The sequence below is a fragment of the Vitis riparia genome, chromosome 14 (assembly GCF_004353265.1).
Source record: "Vitis riparia cultivar Riparia Gloire de Montpellier isolate 1030 chromosome 14, EGFV_Vit.rip_1.0, whole genome shotgun sequence".
NCBI classification, from domain to species: domain Eukaryota; kingdom Viridiplantae; phylum Streptophyta; class Magnoliopsida; order Vitales; family Vitaceae; genus Vitis; species Vitis riparia.
The window spans coordinates 5834598-5857676 of NC_048444.1; the positions used below are offsets into that span (position 1 = coordinate 5834598).

The following is a 23079-nucleotide window of genomic DNA, read 5'->3' on the forward strand; positions in this document are numbered from 1 at the left end:
TATAAAAGTATAAATGATTTATTCAAATAATAATAATAATAATTTAAATTAATAATTATTAATACTATTTAAAAAAATTATTCAACTTATTACTTTGTTTTTAAAAATTATTTCTCAAAGAGAATAATCAAACAATGATATTAATAGTGCCCTTAGGAGTAATCTTAAAAAATATTTTTAGCATTTTTAACGTTTAAATGATAAAAAATTTCAAGAAAATATTAAAAGCATTTTTTAGAATAATTGCCAAATTAGTCCTAATTATTATTATTATTATTTTTAAATTACAAGTACTCGGTCCATAAACCAAACACGGCCGTAAATTCTAACATCTATCTATATAATCCTGCAACTTCTTATGATCTGTTCTGGAGCAGCTCGTCGTCGTCACTTTGCCCTTCGCGCTTCTGGCCTTTAGGACGATGACCCTACGTATCATCTCAGGTCAGTGGGTAAATTCTGTTTGATTGCCCAGAAAGTAGAGGAAAGGAAAATAATTTGAAATACATGTTATGTTGCCGATTTTCTCTTGAGCTTGGGGAGTGGCGGAAAGGAAGAGATTTTTTCTCCTTAATTTAGATTTTGTGTTGTTAGGGATGTTGAGCAGTGGGGATGTTTTGTTTGTTAGCCGGAAAGTGGAGGAAAGGGGAAAGGAAGGTTATATGTATCTTGTTTTATTTGTCTAAGTTCATGTTTTATGCTGTTCCGAATGATGAGAAACTGGGGTTTTCTGTTTGGATTCCTAGAAACTGAGAGAGGAATATTGGTTTGGAAACTGCTTCTTTGCCTTTTTATTTCCTTGTAATTGACAAACATTAGAGTGGAAACTCTCCAATTGTCGGTATATCTAAAGGGTGGAATGTGAATCACAGAAGTAATTGAAGGAACTGATATTGTTTATTAAAAAAATCTTGAACTGGACCACAAATGAGCTGGGTTGAGCCTCTCAGTCTGGCTTGAATAGGCTTATGGGCACTGAATTTGAATATGGGTTCAGTTAGGGCTATGCCTAGCTAAATCCACACGCAGTCCTGCTGAATTAAAGCTGGGACATTATCTCAATGATACAAATTATGTTCAGATGAATCAAATTCTCCAAAGCCCACACACTCACTAGTTCCTGTTGTCCTCTCCCTGGCCATTTCAATTCAACAAAGGGAGCACCTTTGCTTAATTTTGTGCATGTATATAACTTCATGCAACTCTCAGGATCAATCAGCTTGATCTTCGCCTCACTATATATAAATATCATATTTGGTTCTACTGCATATATTTGGGTTGGATGCTTGATTGATGTCTATTTGATTTCATAGAGAAACTACCCCTTCTTGGGTTGAAATGGAAAAGGAGAGGGCATGTAAATATCATCTAATTGTTTACATTTTTGGTTCTGCTTACAACATTGTTTGCCTGGGTCAAGTTCAAGTTTAACTTTGATGGTAGCTCATGGAGGGGTAGTTTTTCTATGCCAGTTAGACAGCACTTGATGCTAGAGGCCAACTTGCAAGCCTTGTGTAGAGGCTTGAATCAAGCAAATTGTTTAGGATTCAGTAATTTCTTGGTGGAGGGTAACCTACTGACAGTCATATCCTAGGTGTTTTGAAGAAAGAGTGACCTTTAGAAATTGGATTTTTTTTTTAAGATAAGCAAACGATTTTATGGGTAGGATTTTAAATCTCTCTTTGGAGTTGGGGTATTCTTTTCAGTGGGTTTCTCATTCGGTCAATCATTAGACAGATTCTTTGTGGTGCAATTGACTTAGAGAATGTTTTATTGAACTTCATGCCTACCTGAGTTTTTCTTTGGTTTGTGCAATTTTTCTTGTTTCATGTTTTGCTATATCCAATTTATTTTCAGTTTCCTTCGGGCCTTTTTAAGTTTCATCGGTAGTTATGCTTTGAAGGATATATATATATATATATATATATACTGTGATGATGTTATTTTGCGAATATGTATAATGGTAGGAGTATTACTGGCTGCCCTAGAGATTGCTGGTCTTGATCCATAGCAAGCAAGTCCTGATAAAGAGGGAAGGAGGGATGAGATTGTGCCTGTGCCCCAGCCACACAAGTTTATGACCTTAAACATATCTAAAATTAACGGATTGGAAATCCACATGCTTGAAAAAGTCAAAATCGAAATAAGAATTTTACTTTATGTGATTCTTTGTGGAGTTTTTGCAGTATTGATCTTTTATCTGTGTTTGCCTTTTTAGGGTTTTACTAATTTTCTAGTGGAACTTCAAATCATGGAGGATGGGAAAAAGGGTAATCAAGGCAAAAATTCAGTTGAATTAACAGATGATAATGAAGGCACAGGTAATAGCACAAAACTTTTGTGGCCTTCCATTTCATTTATTTCGGGGCATGCACACACTACATGAAACTCCTCTTAATTTTGAGTCCACTATGTCAAAAGCATCAGCAGTTGATGACTTTAATTTGCTCAAACTGCTGACTGTTTTTCTGCTTGTTCCTAATATGATATCAAGCAGCAGTTTATAAATTTACCTTATATTTTTGGTCTCTTGTTAACTATTGAGTTGAATATTCATTCTAACTTATTTTTCGTTGTTTTGTCATTTTACATATGATTTTGAATGAAACTTCTCTTTGGAGAATCCTTGTGTTTTTTTTAACCTCCTGTAGCTTATTTGCATCTAGAATTGCAATTTTTTTTTATAAAAATTTTTTAGAGTTTACTTTTGTTCCACCTTATGAAGAAATAGCTCAGCAAAATTTGTTTCTTGTTTCTTCTTCCTTTTTTTTTTCCCTCTTTGGAGGTGCTAATTACATGAGTTTTTAAATGAAAATATTTCTTTACATCAGTTTAGATAATTATCTCCTGTGTTAAAAACAGCTGAACTAGAAATTCCTAATCAATTTCACTAAGGGATTTTCTTTCTTTGATGCAGCAGACGGTGTGAAGGAGAGGTGTTGGGATCAGAGGGAAGCGCTGCCTGGGGAGCCTAAATGTGTTATATGTGGTCGCTATGGTGAGTATATATGTGATGAGACAGATGACGACATTTGCAGCTTGGAATGTAAACAAACTCTCCTATGCAGGGTTGCTAAATCCAGATTGCCGGTTGTGCTTCCACCTCCTAAAAGATTACCTACAACTGATGAGTGCTTTTATGTTAGAGATTCTGGTGATAAATCAGGATCTCAATCTTTAACTGGCAGTCAGACTGAAATGCTTAGAAGGAGACTTGAAATTTGTGTGAGGGGAGATTTTGATTTGGCACCCATCTTATCATTCTCTTCTTGTAATCTTCCTCAGAAGCTCCTCCAGAATATAGAAGCTGCAGGATATGAAATCCCAACACCTGTCCAAATGCAAGCAATCCCAGCTGCTTTGGTTGGTAAAAACCTCCTTGTTTCAGCTGACACAGGTTCAGGGAAAACCGCTTCCTTTTTGGTTCCTATTGTTTCTCGTTGCACAAGTATTCGCCCTGGCCACTCACCAAATCAGAAAAATCCATTAGCAATGGTTCTAACACCAACTAGAGAGCTCTGCATGCAGGTGGAGGAGCAAGCTAAGTTACTTGGGAAGGGTTTACCATTTAAAACTGCACTTGTGGTTGGTGGTGATGCCATGCCTAGGCAACTCCACCGCATTCAGCAAGGAGTCGAACTAATTGTAGGAACTCCAGGCAGGCTTATTGATCTTTTATCCAAGCATGAAATTGAGCTAGATGATGTTTTTATGCTTGTTCTGGATGAGGTGGACTGCATGCTACAGAGGGGCTTCCGTGATCAGGTAATGCAGATTTACAGGGCTCTATCACAGCCACAGGTTTTGATGTATTCTGCAACAATCTCACAAGAGGTTGAGAAGGTGGCAAGCTCGATGGCAAAGGATATAATTGTTATCTCTGTGGGGAAGTCAAACAGGCCAAATATAGCTGTGAAGCAGCTGGCCATCTGGGTGGAGTCAAAGCAAAAGAAGCAAAAGCTTTTCGACATACTAACAAGTAAGCAGCATTTTACACCACCGGTGGTTGTATTTGTGGGTTCAAGACTTGGGGCAGATCTCCTAACTGAAGCAATAACAATCACAACTGGGTTGAAAGCTCTATCAATCCATGGGGAGAAGTCCATGAAGGAGAGGAGAGAAATCATGAGCTCATTTTTGGTGGGAGAAGTCCCTGTGATGGTGGCCACTGGTGTTTTGAGCCGGGGAGTTGATCTTCTCAGCGTGAAACAGGTGATAGTATTTGACATGCCAAATTCCATCAAGGAGTACGTCCATCAAATCGGGAGGGCATCCAGGCTGGGGGAGGAGGGTACTGCAATTCTGTTTCTGAATGAGGAGAACAGGAATCTGTTTCCTGAGTTGGTTGAAATTTTGAAATCTTCTGGAGCTGCCATTCCCCGGGAGCTTGCCAATTCACGGTACAGGTTGGGTTCAGTAAATGTTGGAAGGGGGCAGAAGAAAAGGAAGCATGGTCACTAAAGTTTCATGGACTCAGCACCTGCAAACATTTGAACCATCACTTTGAGAGTTCAAGGCCAAAATTGGTCTCAGGGAGTCCTAAAACAATCTCCAATCTTCTCCCATTGTCTTTGTCTCCCAATCCCAAGTTGTAAAATGGCAAATCCTTGTCTTGTGATACTCACCCATGGATTAAGGTACACATTGTGATTACCATGAGAACAATGAGAAATTTTCAAAAAAATTATTAAAATATACCACTTTTGAAACCATTCTAAATTTACGGAAGTTTTTATAATATCGGTTGAAAATATAAAAGTTGTCTTTTCAAATGAATTCCAAAGTCCTTAATTTGATTTTTTTTTAAATATCATAAATTTGAAAAAATATTTTTTAAAATGCCATGATTAAAAAATATTTTCTGATTTATACAAATGGTTGGAGCATCCGGTATATATTGTGACATCTCACGTAAAGATCATGACGTTATATAAGTATGAACTTTTTTTAATTCGGTATACTCGTTTTAAAGTCATGAAGGCCCGAAATAGATAATATCTACACAGTTGGAAGCTTCTATATCGAATATGAGGGAAAGTTCTTAACGCTATATAACGTGTAGAGAGCAGGTTATTACAAATTTTTTCAATAGCATCCCTTATAATTCATTTGAATTCGTAATGCCATTTGAAACTTCTTAATAAGAATTTTGTTTAAAATGATTTAAAAACTTTAATAAAAAAATTATAAAGATAATTATTTATTAATTTTAGAAATGAGTAAAAATCGAATAATTAGAAATTCAATAATTTTGATTTGCCCAAGATTTTAAAATATTTTAATTAGCTATATTAATTTTCATTGTTAGGGTTTTTCATAATAATTTTTTTTTAACCCACTCATATGTATATAGTGTAAGAATTGGACTCAAGTCTCCTTCACGCTAGGGAGGAAAGCGGATTCAGTGAAATTCAGCAGCCGAAAAGCTAAAATATGGCATTTTGATAGCTAGGGTTTATTCCATTGGGAGTAGGAGGCAGAAGAAGCAGCAGTATGGAGAGGATTTCAGCAGCCTGCGCCATGGAATGGAGTATTGATCTTGAAAAGGGACTTCGCTCCAAAGTTGCTGGTTAGATTTCTCAAATTTCTTTCACTAGTATGCTCTGTTCTGTATGTGTATTCTTAACTACTAACAATAATAAGGGTTTCAGGTGGGCCTGTTGAAGCCATATTACAGATTGGACAGAGACTTGAGCAGTGGAATAGAGAACCGGAACCAACCTTGCCTGTGTATAAGATGTTTGGCTTGGTTCCAGGGGAGGATAGGCTGTTTGCTAACGCAATACTTCTTCGACTAGCTGAGGCTTTTCGTGTGGGTGACCACAGTCTCAGGCACTCTGTTGTCAGGGTTTTCTTATCATTGAGGAGATGTAACAAGAACAAGTACAATGGTGGAAAAAATTATGGGATTTTGTCAAAACACAGGGTACACAACCAATCACAACTGCTGACTAGAGTAAAGATTGTTTTTGATAGTGGGGATGTTCAATCCAGAGCACTGACTTTAGTTCTTTTTGGTTGTTGGGCTGATTTCGCTAAAGATAGTGCTGAAATTCGATACATCATACTCTCGAGTTTAGTCTCCAGTCATGTTGTGGAGGTAAGGGCAGTGTAATATGGGTAAATTTTGTGAACATCCTGCGTCCCATAACTTATCTTTGGTTATCTTTTTCATTACATCCATGAGTGATGTACTCAAGACTCTAATTATGTATAAGAATCTCCTCATGAATTTATCTTCATGTGATCTTTGCGCCTCTCCATTTTTGTAAACCAATGTTTTGTTGCTTTCCTCCATGTACTGAGACCATTGTGTGGACAGAACTGGGTGGAACTCTGATTAAGTGGAAACAACCTGTGATATTTTGATTTGTTTTCTGTAGGTGAGAGCCTCCTTTTATGCTGCAGCATGTTTCTGTGAGCTGTCTGATGACTTTGCTTCTGTCATCTTGGAGATATTGGTTAACATGTTGTCTTCATCTCAAATGACGTCAGCTGTAAGGTTAGCAGGAGTGCGGGTTTTTGCTAAAATGGGGTGTTCATCTTCACTTGCACATAGAGCTTACAAGGTTTTGCATCTCATCTGAACATACATACTCAATTCTGCATGAGAGGGGTACTGTTCTAGAAACTGTAGCACATTTGTGGGCTGTAATCCAAGTGTCATGTGATACGATGGTATTACATACACTGATACACAGCATGATAGAGTTTGGGCTTGGACAAGATCGTGCATGTTATTTTGTATTAAATCACTTTCTAATGAATGCGTTGATACTCTTGAGACATGGTCTTAAGAATTGCTCAAATTAGCTCTATCCTAACTTTTAGTCTGCTGAAATATACATTAAGCTTAGAGAAATGCACAGTCTCTCAAGCATATTTATACATAATAGCATTTCTAAAACATAACAGATTTGTTGTTTATATATAGGGTTCTATTGTGATACTCACCGTTAGTTTATTGCAGGTGGGTTTAAAACTGCTCATGGACTCTTCAGAAGAGCATTTCTTGGTTGCAATGCTGATTTCACTCTCAAAACTTGCTTCTATATTTAGTTTTCTGATTTCTGAACAGGTATTCCCAATCTTTTATGTTGAACTTGTGTGCATACTCTAGTTCAGTTGATGGACTGAGGGAACTGTCTACCTGCCGCCTTTTAATGTGGAAAGTTTCCATCTAATAGTCTTGTTGAAGTAGTAAAAATGTATCCAATATTCTTGCTGTTTTTTATTTGAAATAAATAAAGAAAAAGGTTAGTGGCTGCCATTTATATAATGTTTATTATGTCACAAAATATTATATATTATGATATTATGATATTATGATGGTTCAGAACTGGATTATTAAAGGGGCCTTGGTTGACTTGATAGTCTAGATTGTGTGTCACAGCCCTTCACAGATCAAAAAAGCTATCAACAAAGCCTCTGTGCAGGTTGCAGACAGGTTGAACATAATGCCTAAAAAAGAAAAGAAAAAAAAAGAGACTTCTATTACATCTTTGTTTCAGTACTTCTCAAGAATTTCAAGGTTTCAGTATGGATAAGTTCAGAAAAAGTTTATTAGCCATTATACCCGTTTGTCCTGGATCAGTGTTTATTTTTTTATTTTTACTTTTAATTAATATATTATTATTTTGTCTTCTGTATGTAGGTAGACTTGCTTTGCTCATTTCTTACCCAAGAAAAAACCTTGCATGTGAAAGCTATGGCGATAAGATGTTTGCATTTTATCTTCATAAGAAGTATGTGTCATTTTCCTGTTAGTGCATATATAATCAAAATATTGTTCAGCATGTTAGATGATCCTGAACTTCCATCAGACTTGCAATGCCAAGCTCTACGGATTTTCCATAAGGTCCTTCCTGAGCTCATATTGTTAAATTTATAATATTGTTTTGTTATGCTGATGAAGTTATTGACTAATGTTAGTCAATTGCAGATTGCATTGTATTCCTTAGCTAATGACAGGGACATACTTGAACTTGATAAGCTGTTAACCATCGTTGAGAATGCATCCAAGTCTCCAATCACATTGAAGAAATTATTAGTCATCCGTGTTTTGGTAGATATATCAGGCAAGCTTAGGGAAAGAATTGGAATTGGATCTGATGGAGCCAGTTCAACCCCTCTTCTCTCACAGATCATTGCATTTGTCATAGATCAGGTTACCTCCTTGGTGAAGCCTATGTTGGATCTTTGTTGCACTAATTCTGAAGTGGAAAAAGAATGTCAATGCTTGTTCAGCCTTCTCCTTCTTCTGGTTGAAGAGCATCCTGACCTAGGTGTTCTAGCTCTAGATAAAATTCATTTATTTGTAGAGTATCTGGTGAATATGCATGATGGAGTCATGACTACAAGTAAAGCAAGTTTGTCAGTTAATGAGATTGTGGACTTCAAAGGAAAAACAAGCATGTTCATCATGTCTAAGCTTGCAATTTATGTTTACAGATTTGTGGTGTCTTGCCTCGAGCATCTCAAGGAAACTGGGTCCATCACTACTGAAGTAGTTCATAAAGTGAAGCTTCTGGTTGAACATGTGCATCGATGCAGCATATTTGATTGCTATATACACATGATCTACTCTCTTCTGTTGTATTCTTGTATTGCTGGGGATTTTGTGGTGAATGAAAATAAGGAAACTAACAATCACAATGAAAACTTGCTTGTAACTCTTGATGATCACTTGATTGAGCATGAAACCCTTGCCTTGGAGTGTGCAGAGAAGATCTTGGCAGGGATTGATTATTGGGATGCTTACAAGGCTGGAAAATATGCAGCACACCAAGGAGCATGGTTCACTGCTAGTTTTATATTTGAGCGGCTAATGACAAAGGTTCAGTCTGATTCCTGTCATTGCTGGTTGAAATCCTTGGCTCAGTTTTCTCATTCTGAAAAGAAAATACAACTGATACTTTTACCAAAACAAGGCTCCAGTTTAGTCAATTGGTTAGAGACAGAGAAAGTTTCTACCATACATTTCAAGGACAATCCAGTTGAAATTGCCCTAGATGCTGCTGGGAACATCAACTTACCTAAGTGCTATGAGAAACTTGTTGAGGCTTATTCTGGTCTTTGCTCTTCATTGGAAGCTCTAGAAACCATTGTCAAACCAGGTCAAGCCTTTTGCTTTCAGAGATGGTTCTTAGCTTTAAGAGTGAAGGTTTTAGCAGCAGTGGTGGATATAGTTAAACTTTTAGGTACTGTTCCATTTAACCAGGATAAAATTACCAATGAACAGGTTAAGAGAAGTATTCTGGTTGAATATCCACAACTTTTCCAACAAATCAGTCAAGTTTCTTTTCAGTTGAAGAGGTTAGCACAAGAATTTGATTTACTGGCCACATCCTTCATTGGGATGGACAGCAAAAGTTCAAAAATCATCTCAGCACTCGCCCTAAGTTGTTCAATACTGGCCTTTATTACTGGATTCACTCTTTATTTTCCAGAAATACCTATATATGAAAATGTTACAACTTGCAGTTTGGAAGGCTTGGGAAGATTTTCACATGCAGTGCTCATACAAGATTTAATTGGGCGACTGTGGCATATGGACCATGAGATGATTGCAAATCTGTGCCTGCTTTTGAAGGCGAGTGGACAGCCCAAGAGCTGTTGCCACTTGCAGTCTGGAAATCAAATATGGAGCTCTGGTTGTGGAGTGAAAGATGTTCTTACAGTTTGTAGATATGCTGTCACCAGGGTTGTTCACTTGCAAAATGAGGCAAATAAAGGGCATAATGAGGAGGATCCATCCCAACTTACTAATGATGGTTGGCAATGTCTGTTGGATGTAGTTACAAAATGGATGCACATCCCTTTCCAAACTCCCAAATACTTCTTTCAAGTAAGGTATGCTAAAGAATGCTCCAATATTGGCTCCTTGTTTCCCTACATATTACCAAGGTAGTTTTTAGTTTGTGATTCTTCTTTAGGACTAGATAAGAAACTAATGCTAAATGCTATCTTGTCTTATAACATATTGACCACTATCTGCATCCATCTCTCTTGGGCAGTGATTGATAAAACTGTTTGTCACATTTTAAATCTTTTGGCTTAAGTTGACTGGGCAGGTTTTGCCCAATTCCACTATCAATATGGCTGTAACTAACTCTCTAATATGATCTACTTTTATTCAATTTGTACAATCAGCCACCTTTTCCACTACTTAGGGATTAATGTAATCTTTTCCCTTGAAAATTCTTCAACATCAAAGAATCTGGACCATAGATTCAAGATCTTGGTTGTTATTTTAGATTTCTTCCCTTTCCACTGCTGTAATTCTGTTTTTCATTTAAGTATTATGTCTAATGTTCGACTTCATCAAATTTCAGGCAGTGTGTTGGTTCAGAGCTCTTTGCTTCCAGTACAGACACCAGGAGTCCAGATGGAATATCTATCTTACCAGGCTTCCACCTATCACTAAATCTTTGCCTTCAACTGAAGAATGTGCCACCAGATCGCCCAATTCAACTGACCAAGTTGTACTGCATTCTATATTGTAAAGCATCCTTCGCCAGACCCAAACCAATCGAAGAAAACAAACAACGGATGCAGTCGGGATACCATTCCTGGGAAATCGACGACATGATTGATTTGAACGAAAGTCTATTCCAGCATGTGACAGAGGACGGAAAGACTACCAATACAAAGCTTAGAAGTGTCGACAATGGCGATGGTGGTGTAGTGAAAGCATTTGTGTGTTTTGAACCAAACGAGAGAGGACAAGGGTTCTCAACTTGCTTGCTTGATGTATCTGGGTTTCCAGTGGGGTCCTACAAAATCAAATGGCACAGCTGCTGTGTTGATGATCAGGGTTCTTACTGGAGTCTTCTCCCCTTGAATGCTCCTCCTGTCTTTACCCTACTTGATCCACTGCATGCTCCTGTCACCACAAAATAAGCCCATGTAAAATAGGAAAGGACATTTATCATAACAACTACTATTATTAGCATGTTGTACAAAATCTTTGCAGATCAGCTGGTGGCCCATGTGGGTGGGAATGAAAGTTGTGACCTTGCTGATTATGTGGTCCATTTAAATAGAAGCTATTTCTGACATGGTCTTTTATTTTTGTCCAAAAAGGAAAAAGAAAAAGTCCCAAAATTACAACAAATTCGAATAAGTCAAACCCACACTAATTCATGGGTCATTTAGCCAAATATCATTTGGACTAAGAGTCGGTAAAAATTATAAAAAGCATTTTTAACTTTTTTTAATATTATAAACTTTTTATTTTTCAAATATTAAAAATTTAAAAAATATTTTCTAAAATCACCGTGAAACACGTTTTTAGTCATATAAGAAAGGGTTTGGTGCGGGTTTGATGACGAAAACAAAAGTAATGACCATTCGAGTATTCATTAATTTAATTAAAAGTGATAATATTTGGAAAGATTGAATAAGAATATTTTGGGAAAAAGCGCACACACGCGCGTCTTGAGGCGCGGGAAGAGCAGCACAACCAACCGGATATTTAGCACAGGAGTCTGTGTCTCTCTCCTTTGCAGAAACGGGCCCATTGTCTCAACCACCCATCACCCATTAGTCCATACGCAACGCAGAAATATAATTAAAGAAAAAAAACACCTTTTCTTTTCTCTCCTTCTACACCCTTCGTAGAGATCGGTGATCGGAGGTAACCGGACTCTCTCATCTCATTTTTTGATGTACATTTTTGTTTGATTCGTCTGATTTGAATTCCTTCAGTGGTAAATACAGATGTGGGATTGGTTTCGTTTTCTGGATTGTTAGGCCATTGTGTATAGGAGGATTTCTACTTTCTATTTCTACCAATCAATTGAATTTATTCGATTTCGTATGATACGCCAGGCTGAGCCACCTCTTTGTGGAGTTGTGCTTTGGTTGTGTCTTAAATCTCAGATGGATGTGTGAGATCCTTGAGAAGATCTCGGCTTCCTCTATGTTTCTGAGCTTTTGGTATCAAGATTTAGGCCCCCATTTGATTGGGGGATTGAGGGGTTGATGTGGTTCTGGAATACATCATTGGCTTCGTTGCTTATGGTTGATTGGGCTGAAATATGGTACTATGATCATATGAACTAGGAAAGTGGCTATCCTGTTGATTATTTATGGGTTCTTGTTTGTGGGATGGTAGAGTTTTTTAATGTCGGTGTCATCCAAAGATGGTGGTTGTTGTTGACCTTTTGTGGTTATTGTGTGAACATGTTGTCTGTTGTTACTCAGGTACGAGTCATGACCAACGGAATGCAGAGCGTGGGTGAATGTTCAAGCTCAACTTCCTTAAGCAGTCAGCAGGATTTGGAAGATGACCGAATGATTGCTGTTGTACTGTCGGAAGAGTTTGCTAAGTTAGATGGTGCAGTTGGTAGACGCCTTGCCAGTCTGGAACCTGTTCGTGTAAGATTCTTGGTCATTCTTGATCTTCTTTAATTCATGGAGTTAGATCAACCTTTTTTATTCAATGCCTCTGGGGATATTTAAGTATGATTTGTTTGAGCACTAAACTTGAACATGTCTCCACTGCTAGACATTTGGTTGAACTGTCATGTTTTGATGGATGGATGGATGGATGGGTTCCACCAATTCGCCATCTGTTTAGGAAATTCTTTTCTGAAGTTGGTGGATGCCCCCAGAATATACAGGCACTGGTTCATTTATTGAATTATTGGAGAATACAAGATGACCATATCCTTATGCAATGCTATGTTAATATGATAACCATGATATACAAACATGTCTTGCAAGTATTCATCCCACTCTATCTTCATGTATGAACTTTGCATGTGGAACTCATATCAATATTTGACTCTTGCATCGGTGCCGATTTCCACTTTTGCTTGGCATTCAACAACGATTTGATTGTTTTTATTATATTGCACACTATATATATATATATACTATCATCGGTTGAATTGTTATGGCAGCTGCACCTCTCTGGTTAAGGATCCCATTGTTGGAGTAGGTTCAGGGGAGTGACAATGTCACCTTTTGTGTTATATACTGAAAAAAAGTTTCTGCTCAAAAGGTGTGTGCGCGTGTGTGGGGTGGGGTTGTTGTTTGGGGGCCCTTAGGTGGTGGGTTTCTGCTTTCACACATATAACATATGTTTGTGAATGAAGAGGATGATATAATGTCTTTTAAGACTTGTCCAAGTAATCTCAAAATTCGTGCAATGTCTAAATTTTTTTATTATTATTCTCTTTTAAATGAAGAAAGCTTGTATCCTTGGTGCATAAGACTTCTTGGCCTTGTTTGCACATTTGTCTTCTTATTCTTCTGCATTACTTCAATGTTGGGACAATAAGTGTATGCTTATTTCAAGAGAGTTTTAATGATATTATGTCATCCATTATCTTGTGATTGACTTTTATGATCATTGCATACTAAATGTTTTAGTTTGTTGATTTTTATATGGTTTTATTTATCTGAATTTCCTGTTTGTCACTGAAAGAAACTCTTGTGATTTCTTCTAGAATTGACTTCTTGAAATTTCAGCATGTCCCGCGGATAAATTTCTATATCCCTAACTTGAGTGATGCAAGTTTGGATCACCAACGATTGCAGCAAAGGTATGTATATATTTGATAGTCGTAGTGCTCCCTAGAAATTTCTTCGTGGGTGAATTTCCTAAGAAGTATCAAATGATTTTTTTTTACAATTTTCTTTTCTGGGAAACGTGAGTAAAAGATTGAAATTAGGAAAATTGAAAATTAAGAAATGTAGAAGACCAATTATTAAGTTTTGAAACAATATTTGAAGTATTGAGGCAATCTGAAAATTTAGCTTTTCTTCCAAAATATACTGATATGACTGCTCAGTGTGTTTGTATTTATTTATTTACTTTTTTGGAATGGCTAGAAAAATAATATCAATTATAATTGTAACCACAACAATGAAAATGCATTTCTTCACTTCCTCTGCCCAAGCTCTTTTGGTTCTCATCTCTTGCTTTGAAGCACCTTTGACTTCAATCAAGCCGCTTCTCTTTATTGGTGTTTTTGTTGATCACCATGCCCATGTTTGAACTGCCTTAAGGAGAGAGTTATCATATCAGGAATGGCTCTAAACATGGAGGATCTCATTTCAAAAGCGAATAGATAGTCAGCTTCTATGTAACCTCTCAATTTACTTTTCAAACTGGAGATGCTGAAACTTTGACTTAAGCTTTTTCCATAGAAATTTGAAGTTCATCATTCCCTTGCTACAATTTGTTCATATAGAGACCTTGGAAATGTTCTTCTTATGTTTTCTATTTGCTATTCAATTTTGGATAAGTTAAGGAATTAATCTATCTCTTTGAGTCAGCCTGAACCTAATATGAAGGCATCTGCCTCAAACTTTTCAAGGTCTTCAAACTTCGCCTCATGTTTTTTCCTTTAAAACAGTGTTACTCAATTGGGTTGTTTCATTAAAACCATGCCAAAATTTTTTAATATGGATATGTGTGTTTGTTGCTCCAACTGGGCTGAATAAATTTATCTCATCGTTTTCTCCCAGGCTAAATGTTTACAGGTTATATGAAGTGAAGGTCTCTGGAGATGGCAATTGTCAGGTTTGTGCGGTTCTGAAGCAATTTGGAAATACTACCTTCAAGAGGTATATTGATTTTTTCCCCTTTATCTGCAGTTTCGTGCACTCTCAGACCAGATGTACAAGTCACCTGAATATCACAAGCATGTTCGCAAAGAAATTGTGAAACAGGTAAGAGCGCCTTTGAAATGATCAGAAATTTGTCTTGGAGACTGAGGTACATTTGGTTCTTAATGTTGGGGTTGGAGATTAGATTTGGGGCCCCTAGTTCTAAATCTTCTGTCATGGGTGGAGAGTCCTGATGAAATTTCGCTCTAAATTCAAGCACTGGATTTTAGCTAGGAGAAAGAAATTTATAACTCTCAAGGTTGCAGATGTTGGCTTCAAATCCTTGTATATATATATTAGTAAGGACGGGAGAGAACAATGTTAACAAGCTGTCGAAATAAGCCCACCAGTGTTCTTCATGTCTCTTCTTTTTATCCTTTTTTGAAGAATAGTGCATCCTTCTTTTTTCTTGATTAATTTATTAATGAATCATTTCATCCCCTCTATATATTAGCAAGGATTTTATTGTCCAAATGAAGTCTGTCCCATGTACTTTTGCCTTTTTTTGTGATTTGGCACTGTTAATACAATTTTGTTTGCCTATCAAAAAATTCTGTCCAGATAAAGCCCAACAATATTCTTCATGTATCTTTCTTTAAGGATAGCTTATCCTTCCTTCTGTTGATTCTTCATCCCATATATATATTAACAACCTGGTGTTGCCTCCATCTTGTGGCCTTCACCATCACCACCAACACCTAGGATGACCCATAACTGTCCTTAAAAAGCCATAAAAACTAGCATCACCACATTCATGAATCCAACATCATTGCTATTGCTACAATCAAGCCATCTTGAACAAACTTTTTCACTATCACAACTTCTGTCATCACCTTCCTGTTTCAACAGTTCATCATTTAGTGTAGTGTTTGGAGAAAGAGGGCGAAAGGGTAGTTAGTTTGACTAAATTAAACAGTTCATTATTCTCCCTTTTTTGTCCAAGTTTAAAGAAATGGTGACTTTATTTTGGTATTTGGTGAAGAAATACTAAAGCCATACCAAAATATATATTTTGGCTTAGAAAAAAATAGTGTGGATAAACATGTGTTTGTAAGTCAAAGGACTGAGATTATGTTTGAGTCAGGAAGTACATGATTGAAGTTATAAATTGCTATGGAACATCCACTGAGTAGTCGAAAACTCAGATCATGAAGTTATACATAGTATCTAAAATTTTTAACTTTTATTCAAATACCTTAAAATTTTTACTTCACTTAATGTATATATGTGGATGGATGCATGGGCACATGCATTCTTAAAAGGAATATATTGATGTTGGTGTCCTAAAATGAAATTGAAATTGAAATGCCTTCATCCCCGAACCAAGTGTAATCTTATTGCAATGGGAATCTGATGCATGTCCGTTGGGTTAGAATGATCAATGAAGATTCATGGACATGACTGCTAATAGTTGAAAGACTGATGAGTTGAATTGACCTACTTAATTAGTCCTTAAGATGATAGTCACTATTGTTATAACCAGTCCTACAAAAATTTTCTTTTGTTTGTTATTTATTAAATACAGGTGAAAAATGCTAACTCAACTGTTTATGTTGTATTATATTTTCCTGTGGCAGCTAAAGGACTACCGATCTCTGTATGAAGGCTATGTCCCAATGAAGTACAAGCGCTATTACAAGAAGATGGCAAAGTAGGATAACGTTTCTTGGGGTTTTTGCTTTCATCATTTTAATGCACCATACATCAGTTGATGCATTTACATCAAGGTTTAGAAGTGTTTCATCTATGTGCTGGTGCAGGAGATTTCTGTTTGTGCCTCTAACTTTCTGCCTGATGCAGGTCTGGTGAATGGGGTGACCATATTACCTTACAAGCTGCAGCTGATAGGGTATGGTACTCCCTTCCTCCCTCCCTCCCTCTCTCTCTCTCTCTCTCTCTCTCTGTTTATTGATCACTGTGATATTTGGGAGAATGTTGTGTTCATTGCTTTAGCAAAATTACTCTGGCATGAATTCATTTTGGTCAACCTAGGTAGCTGTAGGTATTCTTGAATGAACTTTAAAATGCTTTTCTTTTTATACATGGCTTCTTATTATAGTTGATTTCCTAACTTCATGCTTGCTCCGGCATGAACAACTGAGATAGTTGTAGGCCTTGTTGAATGAACTTTAAACTGATTTTCATTTTATAGAGGACTTCATGCTTGACTTTGAAATTTGTATTGGTTTTAAGATAATTAGGATTTTCCTTGCTGCAAAGTTCTTTTGAGCAGCATATTGCTAGGAAGTATATAATTCAATCGCTTCAGTGATAGAATGCTATCTGTGGAATGCGTGAAATGTTATATTATTACATTTGCATCACAGCACCATATGGGTTTTGCCAGATTTTTTACAATCTATGGTACCATGAAATAAAATTTTAAAACATTTTTGTCAGCCAACCTAGATATTCCATTTTTTCCTATGAAGAAAGAGATGAAAAAAGCTATACATGATTTAAAAACAGTTTCCTCTTGCAAGTGGAAGATGATGCTGATGTCAATGCAGCTAGTGTTAGATATGTGCTTTTTTGCATGGAGGAAATATACATTTTGTTGAATTTCTTTATTTTTTTCTTAAATTATTTTGCTGGTACCTCTTTTAGCTTCATTTATCTATCATCATTCTAGTTTATTATGTCATTTCTGATACTTCGTGAGCTAATAATTTGGATCCATTTATATGCAGTTTGCAGCAAAGATATGTCTCTTGACTTCATTCAGAGACACCTGTTTTATTGAAATAATCCCTCAATACCAGGCACCCAAACGAGGTAAGACAGTAAAAAATTATTTTCCCCTTCCCCCATGTTAAAGTTTACAAAATAGAATCTCTCTCTCTCTCTCTCTCTCACACACACACACACACACACACACACACACAAAATAGGCCCCAATTTTGCCAAATAAATATAGCTTGTTTTCTCCTTTCTGCATTTTTTCTCTCTGAAGTTGGGTCAGTCATAAGATAATGTTGAATTTTTATATCGTAGTAATCCTCTTTCTTCCCAGTAAGCTCCTTGTGCAAGATGTATTCAACTCGTGGCATCCATTTAACTTACATGGAAGAAAAAAGCTGCCAAATTTTCACCCCATCATGTTCATAAGCCCGTCTGTCTTATCAACATGCACTTCTAGTTAGGATTTTTATGTACTTGGATTTTAGTCACTCAGATCAGGCACAATCTTATAATCTATAAGCGATGGGGGTTGTGGGACTAGTCTCCATCTTCAAGATAGTTTAACTTATCTGAGAAGCATACTTCTGTGGTCCCTATGACCTTGTATTCTTACACCTTCCTGTTTTCTTGATATAGAGCTGTGGTTGAGTTTCTGGTCTGAGGTACATTACAATTCACTATATGAAATCAAAGGTTCGTATCATACTGAACTCTAATTAATGTAGGTGCGAGCCTCAAAAGGTTTATGTGGTGGTAATGATTTTAAAATGTGTCTATGTTTTCTTTGTGCAGATGCTCCAATTAGGCAGAAGCCAAGGAAGAAACACTGGTTGTTCTAGAGGCAGATTAATGATTTTTGGACAGCATTAAGGAGCCTTTGAAAATTTTTATAATGTGCATATTTTCCTTAGATGGTTTCATTTTGTTATTTTCTCCATAAAGTTCATGTATTATAGATATTCAGATTGGATGACAGAACAAAATGAAAAGTACTGATGTTGAGATCTATTAAATATTACATTTTATTCTTTAACATGATTGATGTCTTTGATTAAGTGAAGCTAACTTGATCTGTACCCCAGCCATCTGAAGGAAAATAGTTGGTATAAACTAGGGTATAACTTGGGCACATTCAACCCAAACCAAACTCATATCTTGGGTGGGCTTGGCAACCCTCTTTGCAATTTGGGTTGATTTTGAGAAAAAGAAAAAAAATAATAATAAAGTAAAAAAAGAAAGCTAACCCCAATTGAATTTGATTTGGGATGGCAATCAGAATTTTTTCCACAAATTCAACACTACTGAATTGAAAGGAGGAAAGTGTAGAGGCACACGGACCTCTCAATGATAGAACTGAATTCTTATTGCATAATAACATACAAGAGAAGATGTTTCACATTCTCATCAGAACTTCATGGCAAAAATAGAAACGCGAAAATTAGAACAGGAATGAGAAAAAAAGAAAAACCCCAAAGCTGATGAAGCCACTACTCCCAAATCCGCTCATCATTTCCATTTGTTGGCCACAATATCAGCCAAATCCACAACCCTTTGAGAGTAACCCCATTCATTGTCATACCAAGCTATCACCTTAACCATGTCATCTCCCATAACCATGGTCAGTGATGAGTCCACGGTCGAGGACACATCAGAGCACCTGAAGTCAACTGAAACCAGGGGCTCATCACACACAGAGAGAATCCCTTGGAGCTCCTTCTCAGCACTGTCCCTGAAACCAGCATTCACCTCCTCTGCAAAGGTCTTCTTGGACACCTGAACAACAAGGTCCACAACCGACACATTTGGGGTGGGCACACGCAGGGCAATGCCATTGAGCTTGCCTTTGAGAGTTGGGAGGACAAGGGCCACTGCCTTTGCTGCTCCCGTGGATGTTGGCACAATGTTGAGAGCTGCAGCTCTCGCACGTCTAAGGTCACGGTGGCTGGCGTCAAGGAGCCTCTGGTCCCCAGTGTAGGAATGAGTTGTTGTCATGGTGCCCTTGATGATTCCTGCCATGAATTTTTAAGCTCCCATCATTCAAAGCGATGGAGGGAAGACCATGGTGACAAACAGACGAAAGGGGTATGTAAAATTACCGAACTTCTGGTCGAGGACCTTGACGAAGGGGGCAAGGCAGTTGGTTGTGCAGGAAGCATTGCTGATGATGGACTCATCATGATTGTATTCGTCTGCATTGACGCCGACGACATAGGTTGGGATGTCACCCTTTCCTGGGGCAGTGATGAGCACCTTCTTGGCCCCTGCCTGGATGTGCTTGCCTGCACCATCTCTGTCCACAAACACCCCTGTCCCTTCTATCACTAGATCAATGTCCAAGTCCCTGGACCATGTAACAAAAGCCATCACCATTATGAATGTGAATGCTAATTAGTCCATTCGATCCAAAAAACTTGATGGGTGATTAGTATTAGTTACCCCCATGGGAGGTCAAGAGGGTTGCGGCTGGAGACGACCTTGATGACCTTGCCATCCACAGAGATGGCATCATCGCCGACTGCCTTGACATCTGCCTCAAAGGTGCCAAGGATGGAGTCATACTTGAGGAGATGGGAAGCCTGCTTGACACCTCCTGTGTCATTGACGACAACGACATCCAAGGGGGAGTCCTTCCTGCCATGCCAGCACCTCAAGAAGTTCCTCCCAATCCTCCCAAATCCATTTATTGCCACCTTTAGCTTTGCTTCTGTTACTCCTTTTCTGTATCCCCCACTGTTGCTTCCCACCTTCACAATCATAATTCATAAATCACAAGTGCCACCCCCAACACAAGAAGCAACATTATACATATTTCCAAGTGCCCAACATAACATAGGATACCAATGTTCACTGAAATCATATGAGAAATGCTTCATGGGTTCCATCTTTGATTTCACAAAATTAGAATCATCAATACCGTGTGTGTCTGTTCAGTAGTATTACTCAATGCAGGTACACACATTATCATTCACACCCTGATAAAATGGACACCACTAAACACTAAACACTAAATGTATGGATAAGTTTCTGAAAAAGAACATGAGCAGGACAATTACAATTCAGTGAAGGCCCCATCTTCCATTAAGTCTGGTTCAGTGATTGCTACATTCATGGCCAAAGTCCTTTATATTCCAATTTGAGAAATCGGGTTCATTTTGGGCTATATCATTTTTGTCTTTAAATAGTCTCAATCAATAGAGGGAATTGCTTTTCAATCATCCAACATAAGTTCATATAACAATAACAATAACAACACAGATAGCATGCATCTCTCTTCTCCTAAGATCATCAGAGCCAAAGAAAGCAAAGGAAAGAACTCACAGCAGAAGTCTGGAAGGCGACGACTGAAAGAAAATCATCAGAGGTTTTCCTGTTGAAGGAAAGGCAAGCTGAGGAGTTGCGGAGTCCTGAGAATTCTGCAAATCCCTTCCCATTCGCCTGAACAAAGTAGAGTATCATTATGTCACAAGTACTACTACAAAGAGAACAAAAAGATAAAAAAAAGAGTAGTAAGCATGCAGGAACCTGAAGAGATGGTTTGGCTACAGAGAGAGTAGCCGAGGCCATTTGGAAAGAAGCAGTGTAGTAGCAAAAGGAGTGGCAAAGCAGTTGGGAAATCCCCTTCACAAAGCTTCTAAATTTGAAATAGTAGAGGAGGTGGAAGTGGTAGTGGTGGTTAATTGGGATGGCTAAAAGAAAGAGATGATGAGATTATGGATAGCCTCACATCCAATGAATGGCTGTGGTTGTGTCACCCCCCCACCCTTCCAAGTTCCATTGTCTGCCTCTCCTCTTACCACCCAACGGCCAGTTTATGGCCCTTGGGCCTCAGCCTGATTTTCCAAGTGGGCCTTCTTCAATGTGTGAATGCCAACAACTTCCCTACAAATTTACATGAAATAAAAATGAAAATGTATGGTTATGCTCTCAAGAGATGAGATTTAAAAGGGGTGTGGATGAATCTGATGGAACTGATGGAATCAATTGTGGTCTGCCTTTATTTGACCTCACATGGGGCTTTTGGGTCACTTGCCCCCACCCCCCACATTCACAAGGCCATATTATCGCCGGCGACGATTTTCAACATCTTTGTTGGATCCTTTATCTCCCTTATTCGAATTTTGGGAAAAGGGATTCGCTTACAGTAGGAAAAAAATTGGAGTTTGTAACTAATCTTCTTTCGACAGTCATAGCCTGCCAGCCCATCTACTTTTCCGCCCCCTCCACTATCTTAGACTGTCTACCATATGGTCTTCACTGAGCTTAAAGACCATTTCACTTGACTAGAATTTTTTGATAGGTAAATTTGGGTAATAAGCAAGAGAAAAAGGGTGGCAATCCATGTACCCACAAAATATTCCATAACTCATCAACAACAGAAAGGGATAGGAAAGAGAGATGACTACAGTACTAAGCGACTAACAAGCTCCCAATCCCCATACTATCAATAAGGTCAAGGAAAGGCCAGAAGTAAGTCCACACCTTTCTTAGATCACAAGAATAATGTCTCCATGCAATACATCCGTATCACTTATTAGTCATACTTTGTTAGGATGGACTTAGTCATCTCATCTGAAAAACAATCGATTATCCTCTTTATGTCATATGACGTCATATTTATTTGTATTCATTTCGGGACTTGATCATCCGAAGGCACAATGAAATTTGACCCATATCGGAGAACGCACTTATTTCAAGGTTTCACTCATCCTAAGGTTTCAAATTTTCAACCATCGTTCTCTCGGGGCCTCTCTTCATTAGTTGGTCCACTCACAAAAAGAAAAGAAAAAAAAAAAGAAAAAGGAAAAAGGAAAAAGAAAGAAAGAAAGAAGAAGAAGAAGAAGAAGAAGAAGAAGAAGAGATTGGTTACTTGGGTATGGTTGATGGATATCACCCCTAAGCCAAAACACACACCCAGTTGGTAAATTGGCGTCCAGGACAAGGGGGAATATTCGGAGGGTTAAGTTAGTTGAAACCTAGGTAGTCCCAGATAAAAAATAAGAAAAGTGAGTTAGGAAGCTAAGTATCTTTAAAAGAAGAGGTGTGTAGGACAGATACGTGCAACCCAGAAGGACAAATCGAACAATATCAGTTCACTGGAGGCTAATCAGCAATCTATTTTCCCAAGACACTTTGTTACTCCTACAGGGCCATACATACAATTTCATACATTGATATGATTCAAAGCCACCACTCAAGTTTTAGAGGGCATACCACGTCCGGTGCTTAACAATATGGAATCAATTGAGGGCTCAAATCATATTAATTTATTCACCATTTGGAAGAATGAACTTAGGACTGCGTCTCTGCTTTTGTCTTTGTACTAGAAAGGATATGCCAATCAACCCCACGTGGATGGCTCTCATTCTCTCTTCCTGGTTACTAATATGGGCAGTGCAAGTTTTTTCTTACCTCCCAAACAAGATGTGTTTGTTTGATTGTAAAACCACTTTTTATAATCAAAAGAAACCACTCAAGTCTTAAGTCCTTTAATTATAGTCACAAGTATAGTTGTAAATAGACCGAATATTGGGATCCCTGTTGTCTTTGCACAGTCCTCCATCAAACAAAATAAGCAAAAGGGAGCTAAAGAAAGGACCACTACACAGAATGAGTTGATTGTTTTTCTTTTATATTTTTTATTTTTCAAATAAAGTTAACAACTATTCATTCAAATTTAGTACAATACTTGTACGGTACAATGTAAGCAAATGTCTTTTATTTCCCATGAGCCAAGTTTCCTTGATAATGATGAAATTATTTAATATATATTGTTCA

At 37.6% G+C, this 23079-nt stretch overlaps 4 protein-coding genes across 11 annotated transcripts; 3 read left to right on the forward strand and 1 right to left on the reverse strand.

Annotated features, from left to right (window-relative positions):
* Positions 1-354: 354 nt before the first annotated feature.
* On the forward strand, positions 355-4693 carry LOC117931338 (DEAD-box ATP-dependent RNA helicase 41). 5 transcript variants are annotated; one of them, XM_034852290.1, is made up of 4 exons: positions 376-444; positions 1968-2040; positions 2219-2321; positions 2918-4693. In XM_034852290.1, the coding sequence occupies exons 3-4, from the start codon at positions 2252-2254 to the stop codon at positions 4459-4461; spliced, it is 1614 nt and encodes a 537-aa protein (XP_034708181.1). In that variant the 5' UTR covers positions 376-444; positions 1968-2040; positions 2219-2251; the 3' UTR covers positions 4462-4693. The 5 variants fall into 5 exon arrangements, with proteins under 5 accessions (XP_034708180.1, XP_034708183.1, XP_034708181.1 ...); XM_034852289.1 differs by lacking the exon at positions 1968-2040 and having other exon boundaries at positions 355-444; XM_034852292.1 differs by lacking the exon at positions 1968-2040 and having other exon boundaries at positions 355-444; positions 2921-4693.
* A 669-nt stretch (positions 4694-5362) lies between these two features.
* Positions 5363-11060, forward strand: LOC117931337. Of its 3 annotated transcripts, none has more exons than XM_034852286.1 (7): positions 5363-5569; positions 5652-6100; positions 6384-6569; positions 6971-7078; positions 7655-7858; positions 7943-9852; positions 10335-11060. In XM_034852286.1, exons 1-7 carry the CDS (start codon positions 5494-5496, stop codon positions 10900-10902), a joined length of 3501 nt encoding a protein of 1166 aa, XP_034708177.1. In that variant the 5' UTR covers positions 5363-5493; the 3' UTR covers positions 10903-11060. The 3 variants fall into 3 exon arrangements, with proteins under 3 accessions (XP_034708177.1, XP_034708178.1, XP_034708179.1); XM_034852288.1 differs by lacking the exon at positions 5363-5569 and having other exon boundaries at positions 5801-5926; positions 6046-6100; XM_034852287.1 differs by lacking the exon at positions 6384-6569.
* A 447-nt stretch (positions 11061-11507) lies between these two features.
* On the forward strand, positions 11508-18339 carry LOC117931342 (OVARIAN TUMOR DOMAIN-containing deubiquitinating enzyme 12). Of its 2 annotated transcripts, XM_034852299.1 has the most exons (10): positions 11508-11640; positions 12209-12381; positions 13480-13553; positions 14482-14536; positions 14611-14685; positions 16200-16273; positions 16423-16471; positions 17313-17397; positions 17941-17997; positions 18097-18339. In XM_034852299.1, exons 2-10 carry the CDS (start codon positions 12217-12219, stop codon positions 18141-18143), a joined length of 681 nt encoding a protein of 226 aa, XP_034708190.1. In that variant the 5' UTR covers positions 11508-11640; positions 12209-12216; the 3' UTR covers positions 18144-18339. The 2 variants fall into 2 exon arrangements, with proteins under 2 accessions (XP_034708190.1, XP_034708191.1); XM_034852300.1 differs by lacking the exon at positions 11508-11640 and having other exon boundaries at positions 12217-12381; positions 13458-13553.
* Positions 18340-18610: 271 nt separating this feature from the next.
* LOC117931339 (glyceraldehyde-3-phosphate dehydrogenase A, chloroplastic) lies at positions 18611-21001 on the reverse strand. The gene is made up of 5 exons (XM_034852295.1): positions 20827-21001; positions 20623-20739; positions 19741-20048; positions 19401-19645; positions 18611-19313 (listed from the first exon to the last, which is right to left on the reverse strand). Exons 1-5 carry the CDS (start codon positions 20866-20868, stop codon positions 18811-18813), a joined length of 1215 nt encoding a protein of 404 aa, XP_034708186.1. The 5' UTR covers positions 20869-21001; the 3' UTR covers positions 18611-18810.
* Positions 21002-23079: the final 2078 nt, after the last annotated feature.

Coding starts and splice junctions, on each gene's coding strand:
- LOC117931338 (XM_034852289.1), top strand. CDS start 2,252: ATGGAGGATGGGAAAAAGGGTAATCAAGGCAAAAATTCAGTTGAATTA. Junction 2,322..2,917: donor AGATGATAATGAAGGCACAG/GTAATAGCACAA, acceptor TCTTTGATGCAG/CAGACGGTGTGAAGGAGAGG.
- LOC117931342 (XM_034852299.1), top strand. CDS start 12,217: ATGACCAACGGAATGCAGAGCGTGGGTGAATGTTCAAGCTCAACTTCC. Junction 12,382..13,479: donor CCAGTCTGGAACCTGTTCGT/GTAAGATTCTTG, acceptor TTGAAATTTCAG/CATGTCCCGCGGATAAATTT. Junction 13,554..14,481: donor CACCAACGATTGCAGCAAAG/GTATGTATATAT, acceptor GTTTTCTCCCAG/GCTAAATGTTTACAGGTTAT.
- LOC117931339 (XM_034852295.1), bottom strand. CDS start 20,868: ATGGCCTCGGCTACTCTCTCTGTAGCCAAACCATCTCTTCAG. Junction 20,740..20,826: donor TAGCCAAACCATCTCTTCAG/GTTCCTGCATGC, acceptor TACTTTGTTCAG/GCGAATGGGAAGGGATTTGC. Junction 20,049..20,622: donor TCGCCTTCCAGACTTCTGCT/GTGAGTTCTTTC, acceptor ATGATTGTGAAG/GTGGGAAGCAACAGTGGGGG.
- LOC117931337 (XM_034852286.1), top strand. CDS start 5,494: ATGGAGAGGATTTCAGCAGCCTGCGCCATGGAATGGAGTATTGATCTT. Junction 6,570..6,970: donor TTGCACATAGAGCTTACAAG/GTTTTGCATCTC, acceptor AGTTTATTGCAG/GTGGGTTTAAAACTGCTCAT. Junction 7,859..7,942: donor CTCTACGGATTTTCCATAAG/GTCCTTCCTGAG, acceptor AGTCAATTGCAG/ATTGCATTGTATTCCTTAGC.